This window comes from Vombatus ursinus, unplaced genomic scaffold (assembly GCF_900497805.2).
Source record: "Vombatus ursinus unplaced genomic scaffold, bare-nosed wombat genome assembly UNPS02010822.1, whole genome shotgun sequence".
Lineage (NCBI taxonomy): Eukaryota > Metazoa > Chordata > Mammalia > Diprotodontia > Vombatidae > Vombatus > Vombatus ursinus.
Genome location: NW_020950600.1, coordinates 4534332 through 4561502, shown reverse-complemented (window position 1 = coordinate 4561502; position 27171 = coordinate 4534332). Strand labels below are relative to the sequence as shown.

The following is a 27171-nucleotide window of genomic DNA, read 5'->3' as shown; positions in this document are numbered from 1 at the left end:
CACACAGCTAGTCAGGTGTCTGAAAGCAGGATGTAAACCCAGAGTTCTGGACGCCTCCATTTTTGACTTTTTCCATTAATGATCAGGCAGAAGTATGGGAGAATTTTAATTAGAGGTGACAATTGCTGCCATAAGATCCTACCTGGAAAGGCGCTTGGAGCCCATTGAGTCCAGTTCTCTTGTTTTACATGTGAAGAAATTGAGGCCCTGAGGAAAACCCCTCATTGTCACATAGAAAATAAGTGCCAGGCTCAGTTTTCAGACCCAGTGATGGTTCTGTTGTGACCCGCTGCCTCCAGTGTGCCCACATCAGGGAGCTGGTTTTCAAACCATTTGTTGTTTTCCCTGGCAGCCAGCTCCAACACATTAACGGGGTTAAGGCCTGGGGAGGCTTTGCTTCCCATGGAAGGGAAAGCACTGAAGAGTTTGGGCTGACATGCGACGTGCCTCGTGGGCGGAGAGGTTGTTGCTGATGATGAAAATTATTAACGCTTCTCCTTTTTAAGTGTATTTCACACGTGCACTTCAGATTATCTGTTCTGCAGGAGTGATTTGCCAAAATGTTCATTGTGCCGAACTTAAAACTAAAATGAAAATAAAGGGCAAAGTGGGGAGGAGGTGAAGGGCATTCATTCTGAGCTCCTTAACTCTAGTCACTTAGCTATACACAGAATGGGATTTTGCACATGTTGGACAGAAATAAGAGAATCAAGCCCCGGCCAGAAAGATTCCAGAACTGTAAAGATTTGTTTGACCTCATCCTTACCTGTGAAGAGAGAGTCTATGACCAGGTAGTAGAAGGTAAGAATATTAATTAACATATGCTTCACAAATCATTTATTTGACATATGTTCTTGGTGAGAAGCAAAGTCAGTTCCTCGGTAGAGCCCAAGAAAGAAGAATATTCAGCAATCCCAGCAAAAGGGAAAAAATAAAAGACAGTGAGCTCATTGGTTCCTTTGACTGTTTGAAAGACTTTAAGACCAATGTGTTTTATTTATTCTCTGCTCTACTTTCCCACATAGAGTCAGTTTGCTGCATTTTCTGTGTTGCTACAAGCTAACTACCAGTCATAGCAAGGAAAGATGCTCTTGGTTCCGGAGAGGCAGCTTTGAGATCCCCTGGTGGTTTGTCTGCCTCTATCCTAAGTTCTGATGATGAGATTCCACCCTTCCTGATGCTCAGTGCTGTGAGCCCATGGGTGGTTGTGCTACAGGAAGAGAAAGAATGACAAAGGGGGGGCCAAGTCATCCAAAACAGAGCTCTGGTCTTGTGTGAAATCCACATGATGTAATCCTTTCTTCCTCTTCTCAGCCTAAGCCTTTGTGCCCTCATTACCAGATAAAAGTTAGTCAGAAACTGAAATGAAGAAGTGTAGGGTTAGGAAGGGGAACGGGGGAGGGGAGAAAAGCCAAGGGCCTGAATAACTGAGTGTCTGAGACTCATTGACTGCTGAAGCTGGGAGGGAAGGACCTTGGAGATTACCTGGACCCACCAGCCCGTTTTATAGGTATAGGAATTTAATCGGTTTTCTTTGATACCACAAGACTCTGCATTTATTTGGCCCACTTCTCATTGAACCCAGATGAATTGTTTGGGAATTTAACAACCCTGTTCATATGAGCTCACTTCCTCCCAGAGAATACAAAAATGGCTGTGTCTAAATTGGGGCTGAGCACAGTCTTAACCCATCAGGAGTGTTCTTTATGTTATTTTTAAAAAAAACACAACTTCTGGTTGTGGTTTTTAAGGGGATGGGCCCTGAGTGGTATGGATGGATGGTGTGAGTTGAATCGTCTTTAGAAACTTAGCAAGTGAGCAGTGAAATTTTATATTTGAGAGATAAAACCCCTCTTCCAACCTGTACTGTGGTGCACTGGTATCTCAGTTGCATATGTAAAGCATGGTATCTGACAGAGGCTTGTGCTCATGATTTTTGAGGAAGCACATGGAGTTTCCTGAGTTCTCCCCACTCCTTGGTATGTCCTGAACTCTGGAGGCCATGTCTAATTGCAGGATCCCCTTTTAGGGAAAGGGTGATTATTGGGCATGGTCTGAGCCAAGGACATGAGGACTCAGGAAGCAGAGTTTGTCTGCTAAGAGAGAACAGTTCCCTGTGAAAGCTGGCTTGGGGATAGTAGGACTCCCCCCATAGGGCACGAGGACCCGATGCAGAGAGCAGGCCGCCGAGGACAAGAGTGCCGGCTGACTTGATGCCAGTGGGAAGCTGATCTCCTCTTTGTCCTTGGGGAATCTGCACTGCTCCAGCCTTTCCTGTTTTCTTGGACGTCTTTAGTGTTCTAACACTTTTGTGTCATTGTGTTCCCAATTAGATTTAAATTCCAGAGAGCAGGAGACCTGCCAGCCAGTGCATGTGATTAATGTGGACATTCAGGACAACCACGAAGAAGCCACCCTAGGAGCCTTTCTCATTTGTGAGCTCTGTCAGTGTGTAAGTGTCCTTGGAGCCTTGATTTCTGGGACTTGCATTTCCCAAAGCCCTCTTCCCATTCCCATTTTCCAAGTGGTTCATTTATCTTGGGCGGGCCTATATTGAGGACCCCACTGGGTGCAGAATGACTTTAGGATATGACCTCAAGCAGGACAAGACACGTGTGGCAAATGCTTGTCACCTGACAGGTTAGAGGACATTTTATACTTTTTAATAAAACCGTTTCCTGTCCATATTTATTTTAGAGGCTCATTGGTATAGTACCCAGTTCTTGTAATGAACAAACCATAAGAGTATTAGAAATAAAATCCACACCTGCACATTAATGCTTCACACATCTAGTCTCTGGGACTGTACTTGGAGTAGAGGTTGAGACCAATTATTCAGTCATTAATAGATCTTCGTGTTTTTTCCTGGAAAACCAGGAAATTGTTCCTTCCTGTACAAATGTTTGCCCAAGAAGATGAAGAGACCAGATCAGTGTATCATGTGAACAAATCATTACATCATACAGTGTTCAGATTTAAGAATTTGCTTTTTGTGGTTGAGCTTTAATAATGAGCTGATACCCAGAAGTACAATTCACTTATTGTTTTACTTTTCATTTTTGTCCTTACCTGTGATTTCACTGGCACAGGGAACTCCTAGGATGGAAAATTCCTTCACTAATTCAGATGGACAACTTGTTTCTTATAGTCTGAAGGAGTTGCTTTGGGGCCACTTGGGGTTAAGTGACTTGCCCAGGGTCACAGAGCTGTCTGAAGTGTTAGGGGCAGGACTTGAAGGCGGGTCATTTCTACATCCAAGGCCAGCCATTATGTCATGCTGTCACCCTTCCAGGGAACCTCTCTCAGTTTCTGACTTTGTCTGAGAAATCTGGTCTCACAAGGCACCTGTCTCTCCACTAAGGGTTTACCTGAACTAAAGCAAGTTCCCTGTCAATGCAGGAACAATGGAAGCTTTGTCTTTTTTTGCCACATTTATCCTCAGCTCTCTAAACTCTTTGGGATCATGAAGCAGTAGAAATGATGTTTTCTGCCTGTCCTAGCTATGTCTTTTCCCCTGAGTAGTTGAAGATGCTGCTATTTTAAAAAGGCACTTTTGTTCTTTTCTGCTGTGTTTCTGGATCAAGTATTTCTCGCCCACACACTTGGGTTGAATGTTAAAGCAGTGTGGGCCTTCCTAGTACTGGTCATCTCCATGGAACCAGATTCTTCAAGAGACATTGGAGGTTTCTGATAGGGTTCAGACATTTGTCTTAAAAGAGGTTATCACAGAATTGTCCATTTTTCTAGAGTGACATGAGCCAATTTGGGCCATGGCAGGTGTTCATCTTCATACTATTTGTGGTACTTTGTTCCAAAGACTTAAAACCTCTGGTTGGATTCTGTTTGTTGTTGTACAGAAGATCCTAGAAAGCAAAGCTGCAGTATCGAAAGTCTTGAAAGAGGACAGGATGAGGAAGGAGATAGTCATTTCCTTGATCTTTTGCATATGTGTTAAGCCCTATCAAGTTGATGCTTTGCAGGAACTCTTGCATAATCAGTCTTTGATAGGTTGATGGAGGAGTTGGCTTAGTATCCTTCAGGACCTGGTTGCTGCTCATGGCTTCCAGCTTGGACCTCTCTGCATGGCCCTGAATGCTAGAAATGGCAAAGCCCTCATCCTCTCCATGTGCGGAGGGTCCTGCAGCTGCTGCCCTGCTGATTTTGAATCAGACTTTCAGTGTCTTGGCTGAACAGTGGTCAGGAAATGACGTCCGTTTAATATTTGGAGACGGTAGATGACGCCATTGAGCCGGTTGGTTTTGCTTCTGATGGAGGATTGTGTCACTTCCTATCAGATAGAAGTATAGCTTTCAAGGGCTTTTCCAGCTCCGAGAGGAGCTCTGCACCAACACTACAGGGTCTGTGGTCTACTTCACACCTGTCTCTTTCCCCAGTGGAAAGGGAATCCCGAGGAGTTAGCTCCCTGCCCTGCTTGTGTCTGCATCATTGGAATGCTTAGGAGCTTCCCCCTATGCATTTAGGAGAAGAGGGATCCAAGTGCATGACAAAAAACTTGATTCGTTCCTTGTCAACCTCCAGATGGGCGGCTTGAGGCATTTGACGCTGTTAAGTAGTCCAGGATGGCTCAGGGCCCGAGGGAGGATGACCAGACTCTGCTCCCAACCTCCAGATCTCTTCCTCTTGCTTCAAGGCCTGAAATCGATCCTAAGACTGCCTGCCTGCCCCCTGTCTCCAGCTTCTCTCTAAAGATGGCATGTGTGCCTTTTTCTTTCTTCTTTCCTTTAGATACAACACACAGAAGACATGGAGAATGAGATTGATGAGCTATTACAGGAATTTGAGGAGAAAAGCAGCAGGACTTTCCTCCACACAGTCTGCTTTTACTGACGCCCGCCTTGGCTTCCCAGGCGTTGGAGCTGAACGAAGCATGTGGGTCAAGTTTTATGACTATTCCCTACTCTCCCTGAAGACCACTTTCGAATCTTCCTTTGTTAATACTTTTTTTCTTCATGGTGTTTGTTTTTACTTTCAGGTATTCTGCCAGAAGGAGGCAGTATTACCCAAATAAATTGTACATATAAAATGAGAAGAGAGAGACACATAAAAGGCCATATGAAAAAAATCAGGTTTTTTTTTCCTGTCCCACTTTTCCTTATTATAAGTGGGATACTAATTATAATGAGGATATTTTTCTTTAAATGGAAAAAAAGGTTTATATTGTATCCCCCCCTCCCCCAGCTTATTCATTTCTTTAGTTGTGCATTTTTCTTTACTGTAATTGGCTGGAGTATACAAAGACCTGAATGAAACAATGGAGTGTATATTACTAGGTATGAACTTGGCTCTGTCCTCTGCCTTCAGAACGAAAGGGTTAATTGCTCCCTTTTTCTGAACCTGGATCCAGTCATGTTGCACTAAGGGGAGGATGTTGATGGAAAGCCTGGATTCAGGATCAGTTCTGAAAAAGGAAACTTGACAGTGAGTAGGGGCACAGAAGCAGAACCACCATGCTCACTGGCCCTGGGCCCACAAGACATCCCCAGGGACCCTGGCCCTCCTCAGGATGCCTGCCTCTTCTCTCAGAAATGTGGCTGATGTTGCTGTTGAACAAATCTGATCTTGGTTTGCTAGAAGTTCAGCACAGACTCCGAGCAAACCTTACTGTGGTTGGTTTGGTTTTGTTTTCTTTTTAGGTTAAAAAAAAAAAAAGTTACAAGTTCCCAGAAGGGTTCCTTATTTTCTGACTCTAAGAGAATCTTTCCAGCAGGAGGAGCCAGCTTAGATTCAGGTGGGGGCCTGTTCCACGAAAGCTGCCTCAGCACCTTGGAGAGCTCCAGTTGTGCTTGGGTTGGAGGGGCACAGATGGGCATCTCTATTCACTTAGTTCTGGCTGCAGGTCTCTTCACCTTTTTTGTATATAACCTGTTTGCTGCTTGGAGCGACAAAGAAGCTCCCTTCATGCTGGATGACAGAGTAGGATAATTTACTGAAACCACACAGGTCAGGAAGATGGCCTTGATTCAAAAGCCTTGGTGCTCTACCCAGTCTGGTCTGGTCCATGGTGGGCTCTGCCTCCCTAATTCTTCCGAGGCCTGCAGAAGAGAATGTGAGAAGCAGTTTGCTGAAGAGCCCTGTAAGAAAGGGGATGGATGGCCTCCCCCTCCCAGAGGTCGAGATTGGGGCCTCTCTAGAACACCTTGTCTTCCTTAATAATCCTTGCTGGATCTGTCCAACAGAAGCTCACCTTTTTCTGTCTCTAGTGTCAGCCTGTTTACCTCTTCAGGTAATAAATTCCTGACTTAATAAATTAAATAAATAATAAGCTTGTCCCTTTTTCATTTAAGCGCTCTCAAGCCAGAGGGAATAATTTTACCCTGTCTTGCATTTTGAGCATTTTTAGGATTTGGAGTAAGAGAATTTTCTTTGTTCTTGGTTCGAGTCCAAAGTGAGATGCCAGTGCAGACCCCTTTGATGATGGGCAGCTGATGCTAACCTTGCCTGCTGGGGGTGGCTTCTCTAGTCTGCTGCCCTGGCTATTCCCTTGGAAAGTGGTCTTCAGAACCAGACCCCAGCCTTGGCTGCCAACACACAGCCCAGGTTCCCCAAATGCTTTTGTCTCAGCTCCAGGATTGGCCCTAGAAGGACAGGGCAGGTGGGCTCCACAGATCTTCATTCTGATGGCATTTCCCTCCCCTTCTCTCTGCCCGTACAGCGTCTCCAAGCTCTTCTCCCAGTGGGTGGCATTTTCATTTCCTGCCCCTGCACCCTCTCCTCCCGCTGACTTCACTCAGTTTGAATACTACCACTGTGAACCATTCCCCTTTTACTGACCCTGAGTTTCCTTATGTATGAAATGGGCTGAATCCTACGTAGGGCACCTGGCTTCCCGGGCTGGTAGTGGGAAGAGTGCTTTGTGAAGCTCTAATGCACCATGTCAATCTGGTATATACCCTCAGTCGCCTTCCCTGCCCTGCGGCTTGGCTGCTCATGTCTTCCATCACCTTTCCAAGGATTCCTTTTCTTCACCCCCAAGCATTTTTTTTTTTTTACTCGTTGTTTTGAGCACAGTCCGGATCTTCACCTAGCGCCTTTGAGGGCTGGGACTCCGAGGACTTTGCTGTCAACACTAGGAAAGGCTGGGGTGTGTTTGGGATGCATCAGATGAGAAAGCGGTGGTTTCTCAGCCCAATTGCTGTTGGCCCCGACTGAAACTGGGAAGAAATAATGGCTTTGGTGGGCCCCCGAGGTTTGAGGTTCTGAGACGTTCCAAAGTAGAAGGCAGGTTGGATTTGGAGACAGATTTACAGTCCAGGCTGTCACTACCTGCTTAAGGTTGGACGGGTCACTTCCCTTTTCGGGACATCTGTAAAATGAGAACTAGGCGACTGGACTGTCTAGCCCAGAATCTGATTACCCGAGAGCCAATATGACCAAAGAACAACGCTGGTGAACGCTGGGTCTGGAAGGAGGGGGAAGTGATCGATTCCTGCTGGAAATCCTTTCCCCTCCCGCCCCGTTAAAAGAGCTCCTTTCCCCCCAGCACGAAGTCCTACTTCCGACGACTCCTTTTCAGAGCTCCAGCCATATGGCGGGGTGGGGGGTGGGGGTGCGCAGGAGGGAGGGGTTTGCTGGGCCCCTTTACAAACGTGTTCAAAGTCCTGAATGGCCCAGTTAAATTATCTGGATTGTGGGGCGGAGGCCTGTAGCTATGGGGAAGGTCACAGCGCAGGCAAAGTGCTGGGGGCATAACACCGCCCTTCTCCCCCAAGATGTTACTTGGGACCAAGAAACCAGGTCACTGTGTCCCTCCTTGGCAAAGGACAGACAGCGGGTGTTCCCCTCCTGCTCCGTAAGAAACCTGCCCCTTCTCCAGGGGCTGGAAGTTAACCTGGTTCAGTGCTGTGACCCTCCCGATGGCCGGCTGCCTTCTGATCTTACCGAGGAGTCATCGCCGGGCAGGAGGGAACACCACGGGTCAGACTGCAGGATTCAGCTTCACCCCATCTCCCACATCCCTGCGGCAGCAACCAAACCCGGGAGGGGGGAGCCGGGTAGCGGTGGGAAGTGTCGGACCAGAGAAGATGGTAGCGGGGACTGCGAGCTCGCCGCACCGGGGCCGGCCCGGACTGTGCGGGAGCAGAGAGGGGGTCCTGCGGCCTGCCGGCCCACCGCCTCGCCTCTGGCTTCCCTTCGCGGGCCTCTTCTCTCTGGGCTGACTCGTAGTCGGGCTCCAGAGGAATCCCCCCTACTCCTCAATAGCTTCCGGCTTAAGCCCAGGCTGCTTCGCTCCCGGCCCGCCCCAGGTCCCCGGGGCGTTGCGCGGGCGCGGACGCCTCACTTGGCGCACTCTGCCTGCTCCCTTTACCGGCCGGAGCCGGGACTTGGGGGAGAGGGGGCAGCTAGGAAGGAGGGGGCGGGGCGCAGCGGGGGCTGCGGGCCGGGGCCCGGGCTGGGGGGAGAGGCCCTGAACAGCTCGCGGGCCGGGAGGCGGGCGCCCCCTCCCCGAAGCCCGGCCCCCCTCCCCCCGGCTCCCCCCTCGCCCCCGGGCGGCGGGATTGCGGCGCGGGCCGGGCTGGAGAGGGAGACACACACACACGCACACGGGCACACACACTCACACTCACACTCGCGCGCGCACACACACACACACACACACACACACACAGAGGCACACACTCACCCTGTCACACTCACTCACACTGCCGGCGCCACGGCCGCGGACGACGCAGAGGCACCGCGAGGGCGTCCGCGGCGGCGGCGGCGGCGGCGGCGGCGGCTCTGACCTCTGCGGGGCTCCCCCCGCCGCGGCGTGGGGGCGGGGGAGGGGGTGGGCGCGGGGGGCTTCGGCCCGGGCCGGCCCTGCGGGCTGCCCATGAGCGCAAACACGATGATCTTCATGATTCTGGGGGCGTCGGTAGTGATGGTGAGCGCGCGGGGGGGGGGGGGCGGGGAGGAAGCGGGGCGCGGGGGGGAGGTGGGTGGAGGGCCCGGGGATGGCTGCCCCCGCAGGCGGCCGGGAGCCCCTGTCCTCTGTCCCTGCGTGTCCCCTGCTGGCTGCCTGGCTGCCTGGCTCTGCGCCTGCGAGCGCCCGGGCCCTGTGGCCGGCCCGCCGTGCCTGGCGCGCTCCCCGCTCTCCCTGCGTGTCCCTTCTCTGCTTTCCTGCCTGCCTGCCTGCCTGCCCGCCCGCCTGCCTGCCTCGGGGTGTGTGTGTGTGTGTGTGTGTGTGTGTGTGTATGTGCGTGCGTATGCGTGTGCTTCTGTGTGTGTGCCCGTGTGTGTGTGCCCTGTGCCGTGTGTGCGCGCGCGCCGGGCCCTGGCCCTGGCTGTCTCTCCAGGTGTCTCTCTCTCTCTCTCTTCCTGGGTCTCTGGGTGCCTCTGGTTCTGCGCACGGCCCGTGTCCGTGGCCGCCCCTTGGCGGGTCTGGGGGCCGGGCCTGGCTCCCGGCTCTGGGAACCGCGGTCCCTCGTCCCCGGGAGGAAGGGAGAGAGGGAGAGAGGCCGGGAGGCTGAGGCCGAGGGCGTCGGGGAAGCTGACGGGCCAGGCCGGCGGGGGGCGGGGGGCTCGGGGCTCTTTCAGGCCATCGCCTGCTTGATGGACATGAACGCGCTGCTGGACAGATTCCACAATTACATCCTCCCGCACCTGCGGGGCGAGGACCGCGTCTGTCATTGCAACTGTGGGAGGTAAGTCCCCGCAGGGGCTGCTCGGGCGTCCCTCCCTGCCTTCTGCCCTTTGTCCCCGCCCGCTAGCCTCCTGCTCTCTACCCCGACAGGAGAGAAGAATTAAAGGCCCGAGGCTCGGACCCAGGCAGGGTTCCGGGGCAGTCCAGACACACAACACACGCAGGGCCCCAGGGCCACTCAGCACATGCACAATACAGACACATGGACAGACATAAACATGTAGACATGCACCGACAGTCACTGACACAGTACACGACCAGAAACACACCTCAACGAAAGACGTGTTTTCAGAAACACACAGTGGCACAGACCCTTAGGGCAAAACACCGGTGGGCAGAGATGCCAGGGCCAGGTGGTCTGGGCTCCCGAGCTTCTGTGTCAGCAGGCAGGCTGAGACTAGTTCTGTGGGTGAGTGTGGGAGCCGACAAAGAAAGGGGGCTTCCTTCAGCCTATATCACTATTCAGGGTCAAGGTAGGGTAAGAAACTAGGGGCGAATCTGCTTGTCCAGGGCTAAAGAGTATGGTCTGAGTACTTAAGGGGAGGGGGAGGGAGATGAGCCTGCAGGAGGAAAAGTGACCAGGACCCTGGGAGAATCCCCAGAGAATTTACCTAGTTGGAAGAGGGTAGACACTCCCCCCAATAGTTCTTTAAAACTAAAATATAGTTGGCCCTATAAAGGGTCAGGAAGTAACCCTCTTGATCCTGGTCCCTTATTACCCACCACAGTATCAGAGGATCATTCTATCCAAGGCAGGAAAGCTGTTTCCTGGCTTTCATTGGGCTATTAAGACTCAATACCTTCTTTTGAAGTTTGCCTGAGGGTCTGTAGAGGGCCAGGGACTAACTCGGGCCCCCCAGCACTGCCCTGGGTGGCCAGAACATTTGCTCTGATATGTATTCAAGAAGCACCTTGGAGACCCTTGGGCTGAAGCAGGGGCCAGGCCAGACTGGCATAGAGGACCCCTGGGGCAGAGAGGCTTCATATGCTGGGGACTAGGGCTCGAGGGCAGAAGGATCCAGAGCATGGACAAGGCTATTAGGTATTAGTTATTGATGGTTACTAATATTGGTTCTTGACAAATAGTCACAATAAATCGCTTCTTGGTTATTAGCTATGAATTATGTTTTATGGAATCACTGGTCAGTTACGATTTACTTTGGTTGTCAGTTACTGACAATTGGGGATTGGTTGACAGTTGTTTATTGTTATTGACCTGGTGACTTATGTTCTCATGGGGTCACTGAGTCACTGGAAAGTGACTCTGCCCTGTGCCCCTGGCAGCACCAACTTAGGTCTGCTGGTCTTGTAAGGTTGGGTTAGGGGTGGCCAGGTGGCCAGGCTAGCAAGGAGGTGGTACCGATAATCCATCCAGTTTAGGCCTTTGGCCATTGTCAACTGTCCTTGGGCACTGTGCCCTTTCTGGGCCTCAGTTTCTGCATCTGTAAAATAAGAGGGTTGGACCTGAATGACTGCTGAGGCCCCAGTTCTACACTGGTGATCCTATGATGCTATGGTCACCAAGTGATGACTATGCCTTATGGGGAGACAGAGAGACTAGTGATTCAGCTCCTGTCCTCAGGGAGCTTACAGTCTGGATGGGGACATAAGACTTGGTTACTTGTAAGGTGCTTTGTCCCCTTAGCACCTCCACTTATTCCTGAGACATCAGGGCAGTTTCATGGAAGACGGTGAACTGTAACTAGCCTTTGAAGGAGGCACAGGATTCAGCCAAGTGGAGAGAAGGAGGCGGGCATTCCACGGGCAATGGGTTGAGTGAGGGTGGAGGATGTTTTGAGGGCCCTTGGGGATCTTAGTCCACTAGATGGCTGGCAGCCGAGGGAGATGAGGCTGGAAGGGGTGTGCCAGATTGTGGTACTAGATTCTGGAAGGTCTTCCTTGAATGGCAGCTCGAGAGGTTCGTCATCTCTCCTATTTTTTGAGCAGAGTAACATGGTGAGAACTGGATATTAGGAAGCTGACTGATGGCATGTTAAGGATGGAGTAGAGAAGAGAGCTACTAGCAGGAGGGAGTCTAATTAGCAGGCTGGACTGGAGGTGATGAGGGCCTGGCCCAGGGTGGGAACTTTTGGGAGGGAGGCAAAGAAAGATGGCTAGGAATTATGGCCCGGTTTGGTACAAATGCCAAATGTGTCATGGCCTATAGATTTCAAGCCTGAGGCACCAGGAGAGTGGAGGGCCTATTGCCACTTCATCTCGACTCAGATATGTTGGTGGGAGACAGCAGTCCGGGCCTGAACTCCTCACTCCCTTTAGCGAAAGGCCCTGTGGCAAACTCCCTCTTGGGCGTATGTTTTGTCCATGCTCTGGGACAAAAAGCAGAATCAATGTTCATGGGAGGATAGCCCACCCTCCCTTCTATTTGGTTGTCTGCTTTCTTTCAGTGAGGATCAGACTAAGCGTGCTGCGTGGGCATGGTCATACAAACTTATGCATACCTATGCACGTCATGCATCCTAGCCTCCAGCATCTGTGACTTTGGCCCCTGGCTGGGTAGGCAGTTAGTATCAGCTCCTGTGACAGAAAACAATGGGATATGCCACTTACCTCCCCAGAGACAAACAGGCAAGGTCAGGCCTCCCTATATGGAATAGGGGAAGGGCTGGGCTGGGTGCTAGGAGTGACCTCCAGGGTAGAGGCTATGAGCCATCTGCTTCTCCACTCTCATCCCTCTTGGCTCAGCCCCAATCCTATCCTTCCTTCTTCCTATTTGCTATTAAAAAAAAACAAAAACAAAAACAAAAACAAAAAACAACCCGCCTTTACATTTCCTAGTAAGACCCAATTCTTTACTTTCTCCCTATCACAGTCATGCCTAGGGGGCACATTGGTGTTTTCTGTTAGGTTTCATCAAAAGTTCCTCTCATTTTCTTACTCATTGGACGAAAGTTAATTCACATCCGTTGGGGATTCAGCTGTATCAACTGATCCCCATTCAGCGATGGGGATCAAGGAGATGTCTAATCCTGCAGGGTGTTCATGATCTCATTTGAAAGTTGACTCCCCCCATAGGAAGGGATCTCTGGGGAGGCAGTGGAGGGATGTGGGTTGAATGACCATACAGCTGGCTTGAATAACCTAATCCAAAGGATGCTGGTTAATGGCTCAGATCTCAGTCTAGGGTGGGTGGGGGTTGGGGGTTGGCCTTCTGGTTGCAGCTGGGAGGGGAGATTTGTGGAGGGGTCTGGCCTTGGCTCTATTCAATGTTCGGAATAAAGGTGGAGATTTTCAAATGGTACGAAGTTGGGAATGGTGTAGTAGACAGTGCTGGATTTGGAGTCAAAGGACCTGATTTCAATTTTCTGGCTTTGTGACTTCATATATGCAACTTTGAATGAGTCATATGACCTCAAGGGGTCTCAGTTTCTTCATCTGTGAAATGAGCACGTTGAACTAGATCCCCTCTAAGGTGATTTCTTCCATCTTGAGATCTCAGGTGCTGAGTCCAAAAGTTCTCGACAGGTTGAGATGGAGAAAGAGTTGTATTCTAAGAAGATAGAATTCCCTAGGGATAAATGTAAAGTCATATGCTTGGATTCAAACAATCAACTTCACAGGTATAAGCTGAGGCAAGGTGAAGTCCAGCAATAGTTCATGTAGAGGAGAAAGATTTGGGGGGTTTTTAGTTGACTGCAAGCCAAGTTGAGTATCACAAAGCAGGCAACCCCGCCCCCCCCACACACGCTGAGTTGATCTCAATCTGCGTTGACTCCCCCATACAGCCAGTGGCTGATGAGTCATTAGGAATCAACAGCTGACAAGATGGACAGTAAGAAAAGCACGAGGAGGCGGTGCTAGCCTCAGCCTGGGTCAGAACTCATCGAGAGCTCTGGGGCCACACAGGGGAAAGGCTGGTGAGAAGCCGGGATCATGACACATGTGAATGTGTGGAAGGCATTGGGGATGGTCAGACTTGGAGGGAGGGGCCAAATGATGAGTGTTCTCAAGTATTTGCAAGGATATCACATGGAGGAAGGGTTAGCTTCATTCTGCTTGGCCTACAGGACAGGCCGCAATGGGTAAAAGTTTTTTTTTTTTTTAATTAAGACAATGGAGTTAAGTGACTTGCCCAGGGTCACATAGCTAAGAAGTGTCTAAGGCTGGATTTGAACTCAGGTCCTCCTGACTCCAGGAAGACTTCATGCTCCATCCACTGTGCCACCTAGCTACCCTAGCAATAGGTGAAAGTTGTTGTGGAGACACAAGTGGAAGGGGCTGCCTCAGGATGGAATGTGTTATCCCTCTCTGGGAGGATTCAGGAAGAGGCTTGGAAGATCCCCTCCCCCCACCATCCTTGAGGGGAGATTCCTGCATAGGGTTAGAGGTTTGACTGGAAACCTCTAAGGTCTCTCCTCTCCCCAAGATTCTGATGATTTAGAAAATAGTTAAGGCCTTGACTGTGTGGGCCTTCCCCTGAGGGCTGTAGAAGGGTCAATTCTTGCTGGAGTCATCAGGGCTTTGTAGAGAAGGCTGGACCTTAGAGGACAGGAAGGGTGGAAACATGTGCCAGGTGCTTTAGAAATATCATCTCATTTGTTCCTTGTCCCATCTAGACACTATTGTTGTCCTTATTTTACTGATGAGGAAACTGAGGCAAACAGGGTTAAGTGACTTGCCCAGGGTCACACAGCTAGGAAGTGTCTGAGACTGGATTTGAACTCAGGTCCTCCTGACTCCAGGTCCAGCTCTCTATCCACTGCTTCACAAGCTGCCTCTGGTAGTTATGGAAATACGGAGAAGGCAGAGAGAGAATTACAGTCTAGGAAAAGTTCGAGAGTCACTACACGTACTTCGCGGTATCGGGAAAGGCCTTGAATGAAGAAGGATGGATTAGCTAGGCTTTAGAAAGGGACCTCAGAGACCACCTAGGCCAACCCTCTCATTGTACACATGAGGAAACTGAGGCCCAGAGAGGTCAAGTGAGGACCTGAGGTCACATAGGCAGTAAGCATTGGAGATAGGATTTGAACCTGGGTCCTTTGACTGGTCAAAGTCAGAGCTCTTTTCCCTGACCCATGAAGGTGTATAGTAAGTCGTTCCATCAGAGGCAAAGAAGGCATTGATTCCAGGCATGGGGAAGCGCCTGTGCGAAGAAGGCAATGGAATTCCCCGTGTGGTCTGGCCAGGATGGAAAGCTTGTGAGGGGTGGTCAGTGAGTGGGGTCAGACTCTGGAGGGCTCATTGCCAGGCTAAGGATGTTTTCATTTTATTGCAGGAGTGAGGGGGAGCTGGTTGAGGTCCTTTCGCAAAAGCCTCCATGACCCTCCCTGGGCCTGAGGACTGTAGGAAGGCTGGATCATAGAGGCGAAAGCCTGCAGGCCCAGAGATCGGAGGCTAGAGGTCAGAGATGATGGAGGAAAGGCTGACTTGGGGCCACAGGAGAGGAGAGAACAGGACAGATGCCCACAGGCCCAGGGAGCTGGGCATCCATGTGTGCCTGCAAGCCTTGGCTTGGGAAGAGCTGGGGTTGTGGCTGTCCCTGGTCCTGGGGGCATGGGGAGGGACCATGGTTTCTCGGAGTGTCTGGGTGGCTCACTTGGAGAGCTACCTTTGGATTTCTGGCCTGGTCCCTTTCTTTGCTCTTCTGTCTCACTGGCCCTCCGTGTCACCGTCATAGGTCTTGTCTCTTTTGACTCCAGGCCTCAGTGGCTGCCGAGCAAAGGCTTGGCTGGGAGATGACTCAGAGCTGGCGTGTGGCTCTGAGAATTCCCCCAAAGCCCGATGGCTCCTTTCTGGCTCCCCAGCCCCCTCCCAAAGCCTGCAGTAACTCTATGGAGCTGTGCCTGGAGCCTGGGTGACTTGGGGCGACTGTGGATGTCTGCCTCTCATTGTGTGTGTCCGTAATGGTGTGTGTGTATGTGTTCCTCTGTGGCTCCACCTACCCTCCAGGGCCACACATGACTGTGTTGGCTATATCTGGGTGTATCTATTGTCTTTCTGTGCCAGGGGGTAATTTTGCATTTGGAACTATGTATGTCTTTGTGTGTCTGTGTATTGTGTAATTATGTATATCTCTGTGTGAGTCTGTGTAACTGTATTTGGGTGTGTATATGTGTGTCTGCACCACAGGCCCAGCTTCTCTCTTTCCCCTCCCCCACCCATGGCATCTGTTTCCCCATTCCTTCCTTCAGAATCATTTGTTGGTATCAATATTTGGACGTTTTTTTGGGCTTGATTATTCAAAGGCCTGAGAATCCTGAGTACTCAATGATGGGCTCGAGAGGAGAGGAACTGGGGTAGGAATGAGGACAATGGTGGTGGAGGCTGGTTCCTCCCTGCCTCCCAATGCAGTCCTTGTCTCTGAAGACAGTAGCAGTGAAGTCCCAGTGGCAGCCCCAAGGGCTTCTCTTGTGGGGAACAGTGGGGTGCTCTTGCAACAGCAAGGAGTTTTTTTTTTTTTTCAGGCAATTGGGGTTAAGTGACTTGCCCAGGGTCACACAGCTAGCAAGGAGTTTTCTAAGATGGTGGGAGGAGTCTTGCTAAGGAGAGGTCTTTGTGCCAAGAAGGGCTAAGGGGGTCTTAGGGCTGAGTGGTGTCTCTGCTGGGAATGTCTCTGTTGGAAGCAAGCTATGTTTTAAGAGGACTTTTCTGTTGGATAGTAAATCAATGAGCATTTATTGATCACTTACTTTGTGTCAGGCACCATGCTAAGTGGTGAGGATACAAAGAAAGGCAAAAACATGGTACTTGTTGCCTAGGAGGTCCCTATCTAAAGGGGGAAGACTGTACATAGATCTATCAAGGGGATAGAAGGTCATCTGAAAGGTGAAGGCGCTAGCAGGTGGGGTTACCAGAAACGGGGCCTCCTCAGTTCTGGTCTAGAGGGTCTGTGTGATGAGAAGTCTCTGGTGTGAGTAGGTCTCTGCCGTGTGAGGTCTCTGTGTTTAGGGGTCTTTGTACTGAAGGGAGTGTCTCTTCACTATGGAAGTCTGTGTGCTGGGGAAGGTGTCTGTGTGGGCAGGGGGTGCTTCTGTACTGAGGGGTAGGGTCTCAGTTGTTTGGGGAGACAAGAAGGGATTCCTGGTGTCTGAAAGACTGTCCTGCCTTCTGGGAGCTGAGGAGCTCTGGGGTGAAGCAGCCCCTTCCCTGCTGAGGCCCTTGTTCCCAGACCCCATATTGGATTGTGGGGAGCCCCTGCCAGGCCATCTCTGGGGGGTGGGCAGCCCCTCCCTTTCCAGCATCCCTTGCTGTGGCCTTTGTCATCAGGCCCCATATTGGATTGCGGGGAGCCCCTGCCAGGTAGCTCCTCGTACCGTACCTCTGTCCCTCATTGTGGCTCTTGTCTCCACTGCCATCCTCAGGCACCACATTCACTACGTGATCCCCTACGACGGAGACCAGTCCGTGGTTGACTCCTCAGAGAACTACTTTGTGACAGACAACGTGACCAAGCAGGAGATTGACCTGATGCTGGGGCTGCTGCTGGGATTCTGTATCAGCTGGTTCCTGGTGTGGATGGATGGGGTCCTGCACTGTGCCGTGCGGGCCTGGAGGGCCAGTCGCCGCTTCGGTGAGCACTGGGCTGGACTGGGGGGCCGTAGCTCTCTGGGGAGGAGCTGCCGAGGCCGGTGGAAGGGACCGGGGGCCAGGGACCTCGAGGGACTCATTTGGGGCAATGCAACAAGCCCTTATATTAAACAGCTCCTGTGTTTGAGGCACTGAAAATAAAATACAAAATAGAAACAAGCTGGCACAGAAAGAACCAGAGAAGGGCCTGGATTCAAATCTCAGCCCCGTTATTTGCTGCCTGTTTGACCACTCTGGCCCTCAGTATGTTCATCTGCAAAATGGGGAGGTTGGACCGGATGACCTCCAAGGTCCCTCCCAGCTTTGGATCTGTTATACTCAAGAAACTTAGCTTCTACTGGAGGACGCAGAATTCAGAAAGAGAAGTACAAGATAGTCTGAGGAGGGAGAGACCATTTACACATGGGTGGGAGGGTGAATAAAAAAGACTGCCTGGAGGAGGTGGCTTGAGCTGAAGCTTGAAGGAAATGAAGTACCATAAGAGGCGGAGGTGAGGGAGGGAATGTATTCCAGGTATTGGATGGGGATGAGGGAGGGTGGGCACAACCTGTGTAATGACATGGAGGTAGGAAATGGCCAGCAGGCCAGTTTGGCTAGAATGGAAAATTTAACAGGGACCAATGTGAAATGTTTGGAAAGTTAGGTTTCAACCATCCCAGGAGACTGAGGGACCAGAGGGCTAGAAATACAAGGTGACAGATTCAGGAGACTTGGGGATTGAAGAGCTGAGACATAGCAGACAAGGAGGCTCAGGCAGGCGTGGGGACAGAGATGGGCTTCATCTTGGCTTCAAGGAATCCAAGGATTCCCAGAGCTGTCTCTGGTGCTAAGATGTTTGCCCCTCCCACGTGCCCTCAGTCTCCTTTTTAACCCTCAGTGGGAGAGACTGTTCCCAGGATTGACTTCAGAATGTGACCTAGCCATTCTCATCTAATAGCACTCCCGGGGGATCGGATAGTCAGTCAACTAACATTTATGAAACACCTACTGTGTGTTAGGCCTTGTGCTAAGTACTGGGGATATGAAGAAGGTGGGGGGAGGGGACCCGTGACACCCACAATCCTTGCTCTCCAAAAGCTCATTGTCTAATGGTGTATCCTGTGGCCTGGTCAACTGCCTGGTGGGCTCTTCACTAGAAATGCGGACAGAGTGGCACACACACAGTAGAATTTGGACGTTGGCTCCAGGGCCTGAGGCAAAAGGGGCCATCTTATTTTGTCCAAATTGCTACTTCTGAATCCAATCTGTTGTCAATCTGTTCACTAAGTATTTACTAAACCATACAAAAAAAAACATGAAACGACCCCTCCCCTCAAGGAACTTAGGTTCTATTCATAATTACATTACATTCCATGGCTTGTTACATTGCATTCTATGATTCGTTACATTACATTCTATGGCTTGTTACATTGCATTCTGTGGATTGTTACATTCTTTTGACTCTCTTCCTCCTTTTCTCCCTCCCTCTCCTTGCCCTCCTGCAGACAATTCATGGTCCTGGCTCCCCAAATTCTGTAGTCTGAAGGACTTCCGGAAACGACCCCACCGGCCATATGAGGAGCCCACAGGAAACATGGTGCACATCAAACAGAAGCTTTACCACAATGGCCACCCTAGCCCCCGGCACCTCTGAGCCCCTGCCTTGGCTTGGCTAAGCCCATGGAGGGACTTGGGACACATGGACAGACCATTGGACCGCAGGGTGGTCTGTGTCTGTGGCTATATTCCCTGGGGGCCTGGGGCCAAGCCCTATGGACCTACAGCTGGCAGGGCCCATCCTGTGTGGACCAGGAGCCAGCCTGGCCCTGGCCTGCTTGGGCCCTAGCACTGGACCTCTGTACATATGTAAGAAGGATCTTTGCTTATAAACCCTTCCCCCACCCCCAGGGGGCTATACAGCCCAACCCCTCAGACCCTGGACAGCGCCTCTCTAGGGCCCCAGCCCTCTCCTGGCCCCTGGGCCCAGGGTGTCTGCTGCCTGGGCAGCCTGGGTGGTCATCCTGCACTTGGGTGGGGCTCCCAGAAGAAGGTGCTGTGTCTTTTCTCTTTCTTTTTAGGGGCATAGGGTTTGGGGTGGGAGGGGATGGGATGGAGTCCCCCTAGGGCCTGTCCTGAGCTGGGGTCATCTGACTGTAGGTCAAGGAAAGGCCAGGGAAGAAAATTGGGGAGGGGTATGGCTCATCAGAGAGATAGGGTAGGACACGGAGTGGGGGGTCCCTCTCTTGTATCTGGGACTCTCAGGCTGTTTTGCTATGTTGTGCCTCAGTTTCCCACGCTAGAAGTAGGATAGGAGTGCCACACTTGAAAATCCTTGAAGAAACACTGGAGGGATGGAGAGGGGAGGGGTGACAAGGTTGCATCATCAAGCAGGGTGACCCCCGTCCTTTAAGTGCTTAGAGCTCTTGGCAGGAAGGTGCTACAGCCAGACAGGGTGGGGTGGCAGTTGGGTGACTTCAGATCCCTGGCAGGGGAGGGGTGTGTGTGTATGTGTGTGTGTGTGTGTGTGTGTCTAGAACGAGTGTGGGTGATTCATGGCGTTTAGGTCTTAAAAAACTGACGCCGGGGTGCTGGGGAGGTGGAGAGGGGAGGGAAGAGGGGCTGAGACAGCTCAGTCCCAGCTGTGATTTTAGGAGTGAGTACCTGGTTGTTTCTGTTTCTGGTCCATCCCCATCCTCATCCCCTGACCCTACCTCCTGACTCTGGGCTCTGTCCAGCACTTCTTAGCCCCTTGGGGCCCTGAGGGTCGCCCACTAAGTGGGGCCAGCCCTTGGCCCATTCCATCCCCTGGTTTAATTCTGTTTCTGGTTAGCTCCTCTGTCTGGGATCACATCTGTTATTATTTTGTTGTTGTAGTTTTTTTTTAATGGCTGGTGTCTGTGTGTTTCCTGTCCACATTTGTGTTCATTTGTCAGGCTGTCTGGGGAGCTGACTCCCAGGGCAAGGTGTCAGGGGCCTCAGAGAGCAAGAGGACCTTGGTCTGTAGGAAGTCAGGTAGGAGGAGGGCGGCAGGGGATGGAGTGTCCCAAGGAGGCAGAGGTGTGGGAGGTGGTGCCAAGGTGTGGGCTCCATTTCCCTGTCCTGCAAGCCCCAGGGCCCACGCTTGGACAAGAGGATCAGTCAGTACAATACCAAGGACAGGTGCATGGTAAGTGAGGGTCATAGCCCTGATGCAAAGGAGATAGTGATGGGGGCAGGGAGAGGAGGGCTCCCAGGGACCATTCCGGGAGGAAACCAGAGATGGTGGGGTGAATGCCCATTGCCAATCTGTGTATGTGTGAACACGTGATCACATGTATGAAGCATGTGCCATGACCTCATGGGGTCTGCATGGAGTATGCACAGGTAAGGCAGAGGCTGGAGAACTGGCCTTCTCCCCTTTGTCATCAGCAAGATAGGGTTCTTCTGGGTGCCTGAACAGCTTGACTCTGGTCCCACGGAAGGGGGAGAGTCCCTGTCTACACAGACAATCCCCTCCTCTCAAGGCTTTTTAGTGTAGGCCCAGACCAGAGCTGCCTCAGGCCCCCGTGGCCTTTCACTGTGATCACCTCCACCAGCCTGCCCACCATGACTTCATCCCTCCCTCTCCCTGGGCCTGGTTGCCTCAGTCAGTAAAAATGTTTGAGGCATGTCGAGTCTGCCTCTTCTTTTGCTTCCTGCAGACCCAGGACTGGGGTTGGGGGGAACCAGCTCTGCTCTGGTTGGCTTGCTCTTATCTGGCAGGATTTAGTGATTTTAGCGTTGTGATGTTGGCCTGGTGTGTTGGAAAAGGTCTTGTCTGGATAGACCGCTGGGCCAGATCTGAGAAGATGAAATCAAATAGGGATAAATGTAAAGCCTTACCCTTGGGTTCAAAAAATCACTTCCCAAGGCCAGGAAAGGTAGGGAGTGGAGGAAGAGACAGGGCTAGGCAGCAGTTTGACTGAAAGCAGCTGGGGGTGGGGGGATGGGTTCACTGGACCGTGAACTCAGCGTGTCCACAGGATGATGTGACAAATCCCCAAATAATTACAACAAGCTGCAGTGAGGGAGGCAGTTTCCAGCACTAACTGCTAGGTTTGCAAAGTGCTTCCTAAGATCTCATTTGATCCTCACATCAACTCTCGGAAACAGGCGCTATTATCCCCACTTTACAGATGGGGAAACTGAGGCAGACAGTTCAGTGACTTGACCAGGGCTGCCCAGTTGGCCAATGTCCAAGGCTGGATTTGAATTCGGGTCTCCTTGACTCCAGGGCCTGCACTGCTCAGCTGAAGGTGATAGTCCAGAACCTGCCTTCTGTCCTGGTCAGCTCCCATCTAGAGCACTGGGTTTAGCTTCTGCATGCGCCACCTTTTAGGCAAGACTCGGTAAGCTAGAAGGTATCCAGGGGAAGGCTACCTGGCTAGGGAAGAGCCTTGATGTCACGTACATGTGAAGATCACATAGAAGGACTGGGGCATTTATTTCCCTCAGAGAAGCCTCAGAAGAAGTGATGGCTGTGAGTTCGACCGGTTCTGCTTGGCCCCAGGGTGCAGAACTAGAGTGGTTGGGAGTCTGCAGAGGCAGCTTGAGTGGAAGGGTAACCGAGCTGCCCAAAAGGCTGCAAGCGGAGGCTGCGTGTGGTTGAGCATGCTGTGAGGATCCTGCTGAAGTACAGGCTGGACGAGCTGGGGGCCTTGCTCGGACGCCCTGCTGGGCCCTGGGATCCTGTTTTTTGGCACACCTAGAGAACAAAGTGAAGTTCCCATGCGGACGCCCGGGGTCCGTCCAGAGGAGCGCTTCACAGGTTAGCCGTGTTATACTTGAGGAAGACCAAGCCCTGTTTGCGATGCTTCCTTCCTCCACGGAGGAAGGTTGGGCTGGCTCAGCATGGCGGCCTTGTGACATGGGCGGAAAGGACACAAGACCAGAGTTCAAATATCATCTCTGGCCTCCAGCCCCTTCTAGTCCAACGCACTGGGCCACGAGGCCAAAGGGGACAAGGCAGGTCTGCTGCCTCCTGCTCCCCCGGCAAACCGAGGGCTCCTCTCGTCTTCACTCGGTTTGGGCCCGGCAGGAGGTGAGCAATGGGTGGGTACTGCTATCTTTTCCCACTACTTGACTTGGTCTATTAACCACACCAGGACACAAGGTGGGTTTCTAGGCATAATAGGTTCACTTTACACCCATAACCTCGGTCCCTCCTGATCTGTCCTCTGGTAGGCCACCTGGTTTACAGCATGTTGTCCTGCCCCCCAAGCCCCACCTCTGACTCTGAGCTTTTCAGAGCCCAACCTGGTGGCCCATCTGGGCTTGATCATGCACATTCCGAACTTACAAAATGAAGATCACAGCAATCATAAAAGTACCTTGAAGGTCATTTATCTAGTCCAGCTCTCCAGCCCTGGCCCAGAGGGATTGTTGGGTCATACATCTACCTTCTGCTCATTTCCTCCCCAACAGAAGACCACCCTCACAAGTGCTTCCCCTCCCCAGGACAGAACAGGCAGGGTCCAACTTGGCTCCTTGACTGTGGGCACTAAGGACAGGGGGACCACAATCAGAAGTCCTTCCACCTTCAAGCCTTGGGGTCACTTGTCTCTCAAGTCCTTTGAGATCCACTTTGGACTTTGGCATATTTAGCTGGGAGGGGAGGGGAAAGGAGGGGAGTGGTTTTTAGCCTTAAGTTGGGCCTGTCCATACTAAGGGGAAATGAGCCATTAGCCCCAGTGGAGAAGATGCAGGGCTAGAGAGGTGGCCCAAGAGGTGAGGGCAGTAGGCACGGAAAGGGAGCCGGGCAGTGGGGTGCCAGGCTCTCAGTTCCGGTCAGGGATTCCAGGTTTCTACCTTTCTGAGGAGATAAGAGCTCTGGCATAACAGAGCAGGCAGGGAGGAAAGCAGCCTGAGGGACTATGGGGGCACTTCTGGTACCCCCCACCCCCAGATTGGTTCTGGCTAGAAGGGCCTCCTCTCTCTGAAGAGATTCTGAAGGCAAGTGCCTGCCCCTGAAGGCCCAAAGGGGCATTGATGGGATCAGGATTCCCCTGGGCACCTCAACAGTTTAGGATAACGGAAAGAAAACCAGACTGGGAGGGAGAAGAGCTGGGTTCTATTCGCTGTGCTAACGACTCTCCCATCAAAGGAGAGGGCTGAGCACCTGCATGGTCCTTCCTTCCTCCCCAGCTGGGCACATCTGTGAGCGGGCCTCCAGCCTGCCCTGAGTCAGAGGGGCAGCCTGGACCACGGACGACAACATGACTGTTAGATTTGGTGAAGGAAACAGCCCGAGTGGAGGGTCTCAGAATCGAGGTCTTTTCCTTGGCGCTTGCTGGAGGCCAGTGGGCTCAGTTGGCACGTGGTGCCAGCTCCAGCACAGGGCTCTTGGGCTGGTAAGATGCAGCTCTGGCACTTGACAGAAAGACCCCAGCACACAAATGAGCACAGGTCAGTGCGTGGTAGATCCTTTAATGTGGCTCCTGCCATCACACGCCTTGATGGGTTCTCTAAGAATATTTAAAAAAGCCTTGAAGGGAAGGGAGGATGATGACCGCAGGCTTGGCCCTGCAGGCCCCGGCTCCAACTCTGACATGATTTGCCCTTCCCCATGTCCTCGGGGAGGGGGGCCTCCCGCCCTTACACTGGGCTCTCCTTGAAGACAGGGAGAGACTGGCTCTTGCTGCCCTCCACGCCCTCCGTTTTCAGCCACTCCATCTTCTGCTGGTGCTGCTGGATGGCGTCCTTTACGCGGGCGTCGATCATCGCCTCTGTGAGGACACCGTCTTCTGAGGCGTAGGCTAAGGCCTGGAGGAGAGAGAGGATGAGGGACGGGATGAGAGGTGACCAGGCCGCCAACTGTGCCGCGCCCCTGGCCATCACCAGACACCTTGGAGGCCTGTGCAGGCCTCACGCTGGGGCCACCCCATCCACCCACTCAAACCCCTTTTACAGGCTTCTACAGACCTCAAGGGGTCCCCAGCCAAAAGCCCCTGCTTGCTCATAGGCTGGAGCTGGGAACCGCACCCTGCATGACATCGTAAAGGCCTTGGCAGGGGTCGGGTGTCCACTGGAGAATCAGGCAGCCGCCCTAAGCCCTAGCTAGGTGGAAGGTGGGCTGGCCATGGCTAGACTTCAGTTTCTCTGGTTCCATTGTTCAAAGCCTCTGCTCTCCCCAATGTCTTTATGCTCATGAAAATCTGACGGAGTGCATTTCTGCACGAGGAAGACAAAGAACCTGATCGCCAGCAGTGGTTTCAGAACCTGCCAAGAGGACAGCAACGTATCTGTGGAGACTTCGCACGAAGCACACACTGAGTGAGCAGGTCAGAGCCTGGAGGTGGCCACCAGGCAGATAGGAGTCAGAGCCTACTTGGACATGACCGGACTTTCACACCAGTGAATGCAAAGCAGGCTTCAGAAGGGGCCTGTTCAGCTCAGGGGAACAACAGGACTTTTGGTTCCTTTTGGGTGAGCGAGGGGAGGTAATCTGAGGTGATACCAGCCGGCAGCTCTCAGGGCCTGGGTGTGCACTGACCTCCAGCACTGACCAATGCTTCACTGGACCCAAGGCCAGCCCAGCTACCAAGCGGACATCCCAGCCGCACAGTGGGGTGAACATCTGTTCTCTCAATCGACACCCAGCTCCAGGGCCACCAGCTTGTCCTCTAAATGCAGAGGAATGAGGAGAAGCCCTGCACATTGGCATCCTCGAGTCTGTGCTGGCTAATGACTCTATCAGCCCCACAGGGGATACTGCATCTCATGAATCTTCAGAGGCCCCCCGCCCCCAGCCAGTCTCACCCCTCAGCTGGCACGGAAGAGGCTTCCTATCTGGGCTCCGAATTCCACCAGCCAACGAGGTTCAAAGCAGGTGGTCTCCCTTTAGGGGCCCCAGGCAGCCTCATTCCAAAGCGCGGCAAGGCCAGCGGCTTCCCTAGGGCTTGGCCCCACCTGCCTGGAGCACACTCGCAGATTCAGAGAGACAGCCAGGCTTGTCTCCTGACCCGGCCTGCAATGCCCATAAATTCAATTGTGGAAGTCCCAGCAATTCTGTGCAGTTCACGCGCTGCTGATTTTCTCAATGACCTTCTAAAAATAGAAAGCTCAGGGCCTGAGCTGTCAAGAAAGCAAATGGGGAACGTGCCCGGGCTCCGCCGGGGGCAGCTCGCGCCATTCAGGAGGCAGAATCCTGTCCTTCCATGCAGATATTTCTAACCAATCTCTTTCACCTGCCTTATAACGGAAGGTGCTGTCAAATGTAGGAATTCACAACTGGCCTCTGGGCAATTCTGAAGCAAATTAATTTTCACTGCCAGGAGGGCAGGCCAGCAGCTGGTGGGGGTGGGATGGAGGGAGTGAAGGGGTAGAAGGAACCCCTCCCTCTAAAGAATCTTCCCAGACACTCCTCAACTGTGCAAAGAGGAGCTGACCAGACCCACAAGCAGTTGACAGGGCTGGAGGAAGCGGCCTCCAAGGAATAACCGATCTGCTTCTGACTCCGGTGCCCGTGAAGGGGGCTGCCCCCATCCCCCCGGCCACACCCTGCAGAGCACAGCCCTCTCATGGAGCTGCCCGTCCATTTCCATCCACATCACTTTCTAAATAAGGAGTCTTTTTTAAACCAGTTTAAGAAAACCAACTTTGTGACCCTAACTTTGTCCTAGGTGTCAGGAGACAAATGGAAAGTGAGAATCCTTAAGACAGCCTGGATTCTGACTGAGGTTCCAATTCTGGCTCTTTAACCGCTCACTATCTGGTGTGACCCAGGGTGAGTCCCTCCCCCTTTTCTGGCCTCAGTTTCTTCATCTGAAAAAGCAAAAAGTCTGAGGTTCCATCAAAGTTTCCACGTTGGGGATGAGACAGGAACAAAGGTATCCTAGGCTGGACAGGGAAGTGTCCTGCCCCCGCCTGCAACAAGGTCACTGCTGCGGCCAACCTCGCCAAGAAGCCCACGAGCAAAGGTTCAAGAACACACTGTCACCTCTATACTACAATGAAGCAAAGGAAGAATAAATGAAAAATAAAACACGAAAGCCCCAAACACTCAAGGCTTCTCACGGCGGTCACAGGAGAAGCCTTTTGTGATTTGTCGATTAAAATTAACCACCGTTAACATATTTTTCTGGTTGGCAGAAGGACTACGGCCCCATATTTGAGCCCTGCAGCTGACACTGGCTCAGGGGGGATGGGGGGCACCACCACAGAAGGGGCTACTGTTCAGGCCTTTTCTAGGACTCAGAATATCAAAGTGGGCGGGCTTTGGCATCCAAAGGATCTGAGTTCAAATCCCGCCCCACATACTTAATGGCTAAACAACTGTGGACAAATCATTTACCCTCTTGGCTGTTTCTTCACTGGTAAAATGGAGGTAATAATAATGCTTATTTCACAGGGTTATTATGGAGATCAAACAAGATGATGTATAGAATGCGCTTTGCAAACCTCAAGGCGTTAGACCGACCAACATTTAGACACGTTGGCTACTACTGTCGTTATCAGGAGTTATTGGTACGGCAGCCTTGTGTGTGAGTACTCTGATGCTCATAGCCACCTTGGGAAGCAGGAAGTCCCACCCTCAACTCACAGGTGAGAAAAAGACTTACCCAAGGTCATAGGGTTCGCAGCTAGGGGACCAAGGTTTGTCTTTGGCCCCACAGAGCTCTCACACACCAACACCTCAAAAGGCTCAGCCTGGCCACACAGCCCCTGACCCCAGAGTGCCAGGGGTATGCCTTCCCACAGGCTGGAGCTAGCCTTAGGCAGTGGCCAGGAGCTCCAGGGGCTGCAGAAGCCTCACTGAAGCTCTGTCCTGTGCAGCCGGACCAGCGCAGCCCTGGGGGTGCTCTCCAGCTTGGGCAGACTGGCCCAGAAGGGGGAATGAGGCACCCTCTGCCCCCCCCCCCCGGCACCATCCTCCCTTAGAGGTCACTGTTTACTAGGGACACATGTTGCTGCTCCCAAGAGACAGCAAGGTGAAAAGCAAAGTCTAACACAGCAACTTGACGCAATTTATATGGAGAGAAAAA

At 52.1% G+C, this 27171-nt stretch overlaps 3 protein-coding genes across 3 annotated transcripts in view; 2 read left to right on the top strand and 1 right to left on the bottom strand.

Moving 5' to 3' along the window:
* The window catches only part of SSU72 (SSU72 homolog, RNA polymerase II CTD phosphatase), a 45428-nt gene extending 39145 nt beyond the window's left edge, over window positions 1–6283 (top strand). The window contains exons 3-6 of the mRNA XM_027855437.1: window positions 662–801; window positions 2334–2452; window positions 4747–4890; window positions 4994–6283. Coding sequence (XP_027711238.1) covers window positions 662–801; window positions 2334–2452; window positions 4747–4848 — 361 coding nt within the window. The 3' untranslated portion in view covers window positions 4849–4890; window positions 4994–6283. The remainder of the gene's footprint in view (window positions 1–661; window positions 802–2333; window positions 2453–4746; window positions 4891–4993) is intronic.
* A 2532-nt stretch (window positions 6284–8815) lies between these two features.
* Window positions 8816–20055, top strand: TMEM240 (transmembrane protein 240). Its single transcript, XM_027855200.1, has 4 exons — window positions 8816–8884; window positions 9538–9644; window positions 16966–17174; window positions 18676–20055. The coding sequence occupies exons 1-4, from the start codon at window positions 8834–8836 to the stop codon at window positions 18822–18824; spliced, it is 516 nt and encodes a 171-aa protein (XP_027711001.1). The 5' UTR covers window positions 8816–8833; the 3' UTR covers window positions 18825–20055.
* Window positions 20056–21367: 1312 nt separating this feature from the next.
* Window positions 21368–27171, bottom strand: part of ATAD3A (ATPase family AAA domain containing 3A) — a 65910-nt gene continuing 60106 nt past the window's right edge. Inside the window, exon 16 of the mRNA XM_027855389.1 lies at window positions 21368–23950. Within this exon, the coding sequence (XP_027711190.1) occupies window positions 23783–23950 (168 nt within the window). The 3' untranslated portion in view covers window positions 21368–23782. The remainder of the gene's footprint in view (window positions 23951–27171) is intronic.

What these genes read in the sequence shown, in the direction of transcription:
- TMEM240 (XM_027855200.1), top strand. Translation starts at nt 8,834, where the DNA reads ATGAGCGCAAACACGATGATCTTCATGATTCTGGGGGCGTCGGTAGTG. An exon ending in TGTCATTGCAACTGTGGGAG is followed by an intron (nt 9,645 to 16,965) that starts GTAAGTCCCCGC and finishes TGCCATCCTCAG; the next exon opens with GCACCACATTCACTACGTGA. An exon ending in GAGGGCCAGTCGCCGCTTCG is followed by an intron (nt 17,175 to 18,675) that starts GTGAGCACTGGG and finishes GCCCTCCTGCAG; the next exon opens with ACAATTCATGGTCCTGGCTC.